This window comes from Garra rufa, chromosome 24 (genome assembly GCF_049309525.1).
Source record: "Garra rufa chromosome 24, GarRuf1.0, whole genome shotgun sequence".
Taxonomy (NCBI): domain Eukaryota; kingdom Metazoa; phylum Chordata; class Actinopteri; order Cypriniformes; family Cyprinidae; genus Garra; species Garra rufa.
The window spans coordinates 20456036-20462035 of NC_133384.1; the positions used below are offsets into that span (position 1 = coordinate 20456036).

General features: G+C 27.8%; 1 protein-coding gene across 1 annotated transcript in view; it reads right to left on the minus strand.

The window, feature by feature from the left end:
- Positions 1-1298, minus strand: part of LOC141300561 (mitogen-activated protein kinase kinase kinase 3-like) — a 66425-nt gene extending 65127 nt beyond the window's left edge. Inside the window, exon 1 of the mRNA XM_073830846.1 lies at positions 1213-1298. Within this exon, the coding sequence (XP_073686947.1) occupies positions 1213-1231 (19 nt within the window). The 5' untranslated portion in view covers positions 1232-1298. The remainder of the gene's footprint in view (positions 1-1212) is intronic.
- Positions 1299-6000: the final 4702 nt, after the last annotated feature.

A 6000-nucleotide genomic window follows, 5' to 3' on the forward strand; every position in this document is an offset into this window, starting at 1 on the left:
ATTTTGCCAGTTTATATCTCGCAATTCTGACTTTATTTCTTGCAATTGTGAGTTTATATAGTCCAGTTATAAAGCTATAGTTATAAAGTCCAGTTCTGAGGAGAAAACAGAGTTTATATCTCACAATTCTGACTTTATAACTTGCAACTGCTAGTTTATATCACACAATTCTGAGAAAAAAGTCAAAATTGCGAGTTTGCATCACACAATTCTGAGAAAAAAAAAGTAAAAATTGTGAGACAACAAGTCGCAATAACTTTTTTTTTTTTTATTCTGTGGCGGAAACAGGCTTCCATAGGGTAGCTCCTAAAGTGACAGCAGTCTAATATTCCTGCTGTCTGTCATTCATGTTAATCAAACAACAAAAGAGAGGAAAATCACATTTGTAACTTTAATAAGAAGAAATATATATTTAATTTACACAGTACGAATATGCAGTGTTTTTATACATTTGATTAATTTATACGTATGTAGCATTTCTTATTTGTTTGTTCTACCAGTTTTTTTGTGCTATTGCTTGTAGTCAGTTTCTTATTCTTATTTAATCGCTGACTGTTTACTTGTCTTCAGTGAGCTTAAGTTTTTTTTTTTTTTGCTTTTTTAAGGCTGGAAATAGTTTTTTGTGACACTGGTGACAAGAATTCAAAAATTTCTGTAGTATCATAAGATCATAACAACCTTATTTAAAGCAAAAACAACTATAAGCTGTTGTTTTAATGTAGCTATAATAACAATATATCAGACAAAATAATAAAATCACATATTTTAAAGGTGCAAATGATCTTACTTAGCTTCCTTTACCATAATATTACAATTAAATGAACACACAGGGGAATCTTTCAATAATTTCACTACAATGGTACAAAAGCAGATGTAGAATTTTTACCATGTCCCCTGGTGCAATGCACTAACTTTCAAAAAGAAAAGCCAGAAATTTATGTAGAAATATTCTTTTGATGTTTATGTATTGATGTTTAACGTCTGTGAGAACTACTGAGGCGTTTTAACACAACAGAGCTTTAGAAACAAATGATACCAAGATGAGCCAAGTTTAGGAATATATGCTTAAACATGTTTCTGTAGCTGTGTCTCTTTTTTTTTTTTTTTTTTTGCTGTTCTCTGAGGAACTGTTTACAGGAAGTGTGTACACTATGAGGGGGAAGAAGCCTGTGTGTGAGAGTAGGAGAGAGAAAGAGAGCGAGGACAGCTTACCCATGTTTACTGTCATCATCCGGAAGTGACCCTAGTGAACTCGAGCTGAACGCTCGACTCCTTTCATCAGGGAAAATCTCCACTCTGCAAACACAACATAAACAGAGTGAATTAGTAAATTAGAGACATAATTAACTTGAAATACTAACAGACAGACCAAAATGGTAATAATAGAGAGCCAAGAACCCCTTACAAGCATCTGCCAACGCTGCAACATCACAGAGGATTTACATAACATTCATGGTTCAGTGTGTCTCCACCCGATTGCAAAATTTACAGAAAATGAAGTTTAGTGACGGTAATGATGCTTGTTTGTTGTGCTATATATTACACTCATTCAAAAATACAAATATACAGTTTATGTTAAAACATGTTGAGCGTGTTTTTCATTTCAGTAATGCTTCTTGCTATAAAGCAAGTCAAAATGGCGGGTAAAATATTATAATGAAAAGCGCCTTAAAAAGCTAATATTATATAATGTCTAATATTATATAATATTTTACCCATTCTGACTTGCCCCTTGCTGTTTAGCATTATACCTTATATTATTGCGAAAATGACGGGTAAAATGTTATTATAAAGAAAATAGACTAAAAAAAGAAAATAAATATCTAATATAAATATAAAAATAAATATAATTTATTGTATTATTGCACTTATAATCTTAAATTATAATTATTGTTATTTAAATTATAACTATAATATAACTATAATAAATTATAACTATAATAATTTCTATTATTATTTATTCAAATATATTTTTACAATAAAATAATATTATAAAGAAAAAAGCCTCAAAGTTTTTTTTTTTTAAATAAGAAATATAATTTAGCATAATATATTACATATAAATATATATTATTTCTTCTATTATTATTCTTATGATCATATCAAGTCAAAGTCAAAATGATGGGTAAAATATTATAAAGAAAAGAATCTCCAAATTTGTTTTATAATTATTTTTATTTTTTTATTTAGCATAATATATTTTTAAAATCGAATACTACATAATATAAAAAAAAAAGTTATTATTGTTTATCATAGAATATTATTTATTTTATTATTCTTCCTATAATTTTAAATTTTAATTATTGGTATTTTAAATTACAACTATAATAATTTATTTTATTATTTACTCAAAGATATGTTTCCAATAGATATCATTATAAAGATAAAAAAGAAATATTGCTTAGCTTAATATATTATTATTTCTTTTATTATTACATTTATAATCTTAAATTAGAATTATACTTACTGTAACTTTAAATTATAACTATAATAATTTCTATTATTGTTTATTAAAAAAAATCGTATCAAGTCCAATTCAAAATGGTGGGTAAAATATTATTATGAAGAAAATAAATATTGTTTAGCATAATATATTATAAAAAAAATCTAATTTATCTAATTAATCAAAATATATAATTACTTATTTTATTAGTCTTCTTATAATCTCAAATTATAATTATTGTCCTTTCAAATTAACTATATATGATATATAATACATTTTTATTATTTAGTCAAAGACTTTTTTCCAATAAAATATTATTATAAGTATATGTTTAAAAAAATATTGTTTAGCATAATATATTACTATTTCTTGTATTATTACATTTATCATCTTAAATTATAATTATTGTTACTTAAAATTATTAATTAATTAATTACTATAATAATTTATATTATTATTTATTCAAAATATATTTTTCCAATGAAATATTATAATGAAGATTTATTTTTTTAAGCTTAACATGATGTATTATTATTTCTTCTATTATTATTCTTATCAAGTCAAAGTCAAACTGGCAGGTAAAATATAAAGAAAAGAGCCTTAAAAAGTTTTTTAAGAAATATTATTTAGCATAATATATTATACAAATCTAATATTACATAATATAAAAATAATATAATTATTGTTTATTAGTCTTCTTATAATCTTCTTATAATTATTGTCATTTCAAATTATAACTATATATAATAATACATTTTTATTATTTATTCAAAGACTTTTTCCAATAAAATATCATTATAAGTATATATTTTTTAAAGAAATATTGTTTAGCATAATATATTATTATTTCTTGCATTATTACATTTATCATCTTAAATTCTAATTATTGTTACTTTAAATTATAACTATAATAATTTATATTATTTTTTATTCGAAATATATTTTTCCAATGAAATATTATAATAAAGATTTATTTTTTAAGTTTAGCATAATATATTATTATTTCTTCTATTATTATTCTTACAATCTTATCAAGTCAAAGTCAAACTGGCGGGTAAAATATTATTATAAAGAAAAGAGCCTAAAAAGTTTTTTTTAAGAAATATTATTTAGCATAATACTTTATACAAATCTAATATTACATAATATAAAAATAATATAATTATTGTTTATTAAAATGTTCTTTTTATAATCTTAAATTATATTGTTATTTTAAATTTAACTATAATAATTTTTATTAAGATAATTTTCCAATAAAATATTACATTTGTTATAATTTAAAATAACAAAAATTATAATTTATATAATACAGTTATAAGAATTATAAGAAAAATTACACATTTGTATAAAGAAAATACATCATTCCTTTTATTTGAGATTTTTAAAAGTGGACACTCTTATAAGTCAATGACTCAAGTACATTTGTACTAATCATCTGCCTCAATTTAAAAAATAAACACACACACACACACACACACACACAAACAAATGGGGTAACTTCATAGCTCAATGCACCTTTTTTCCAGAAAATAAATTCTAAGAAAATGTGATTATTTATGAAAATATGTCATAATACAATTCTATTCATAACGACCCACTGTAAGCAAATCATAGCTGGCCATAGACAGTGTGTCTGACTGCCAACAGCAAACACAGCCATCATCTCTTAGTCTTATTTCGTGTCATTCTTCAGATGAGAGAGACACTCGTGGTGTTGTCTTTGAAGACAGAAAGTGCCCTCTTGCCCTTGAGACATTGTTAAGCCACATCGAGCGGGATAAAAGTGGAGGGAACGCTAAAGGTAGCGACCACGGAGCTCTTCAAAGACGACTCGAAGAGCTTTTAATACCAGACAGCGAATCTGTCACCAGCAGCCACAGGCTGATCTGAGAGCAGTTTTTCATATTCTGACACATGAAAGGCAAGACAATGAGATCTATTTTTTTCTCCATTTATAATTGTCAGCTTCACGCAACAATATCGACGAGTCGCCCGGAGACACCGCAGAAAAGAAGAGCAATTACGGTCGTCGGCAAAGCGCGAAAGAGCCCTGAATTCAACAGGGTCAAAGTACAAAGTGCCAGCGAAAAGGTTACGAACATTTGCACGGAAAATAGCTATACAAATTGGAGCAATCTGTCTGCCCATACAAAAAAAAATGAGCCAAATATAGCGGCGCTGCTGCGGAGAGGCTGTTTCTCTCTCTTTAGATGGCTCTTGTAGTGATTATGTCAAATTACCTTGCTGGAAAAGATGAGTCTTGAGTAAACAGCACTTTCTGCAGCTGATGGGATGTGATTTTAAAAGCAGCTGAAGTTAAAAGGGGTTGACATGACAAGCTTTTTGTCAAGCTGTCTTAAATGATATGATTTCATTCGGCGTTACATGCTAACACAAGCATCACTGTTTAAAATCACTACTGAACCATGAACCATTAACCATTACGTATGGGCGACATTTTATATAAATATCCTAAGGGTGGGCGATATACTGTTGAGGTCATAAGTTTACATCCCCCTTTGAATTTTGAATTTGAAGGTCAGGGTAAATTTAACTTATTTTGTCTTCTGGGAAACATGTAACTATCTTCTGTAGCCTTTGAAGGGCAGTACTAAATGAAAAAATATGATATTTAGGCAAAATAAGAAAAATGTGTTCTGTCCAAAAGTTTTCAGCCCCGGCTTTTAATGCATAGTTTTTCCTTCTAAAGCATTAGTAAGAGTTTGAACCTTCTGTAATAGTTGCATATGAGTTGATCAGCTGTCCTCAGTGTGAAAAGATGGATCTCAAAATCATACAGGCATTGTTGGAAAGGGTTCAAATACACAAAAATGCTGGAAAACCAAAGAATTTGTGGGACCTAAAGGATTTTTCTGAAGAACAGCGAGCAGTTTAATTGTTCAGGACAAACAAGGGACTCATGAACAACTATCACTAAAAAAACACAGCTGTGGATCATTCAGGTAACAACACAGTATTAAGAAACCAGTGTATGTAAAATTTTGAACAGGGTCATTTTTATAAATTCAACTACCATTTTTCTTGTGTGATGCTGTGCTTCGTGTTTATGAAAACGTATCATTTGCATGTGTTTTTAAGCATTGTGGTTTAAAAACAAGTGATTTAAGCCATTGAAACTCAATCGACTGCGAAAGAGAACTCATTTTGCTATGAGAACCTGTTTTTAAACAAATGTCAGAGAGATTCACGCACATGAAGAACATGGGAGTACTGAACCAAGTTATTTTTGTAGGCCTTGAATGGTTAAATACACACACTTGTGCGGGTCAAAATGTCTTTGTAATTATTCTCGTAAACAGTAATTTAGGTCTTAAGTGAAAGCAAACAGCTGAGAAAGAAAACACATGTGTAGCAGTATATTGGATCTGGTAAGGTCTTAAAGTGATAGCAGTCTAATATTACTGCTGTCTGTCATTCATGTTAATCAAACAACAGAGAAAAAATATCTTACTGCTCATGAAAGAATTACATATTCAATTTACAAAATGAAGAACATGCAGTGTTTTTATACATTTGATTACTTTATACAATGTACG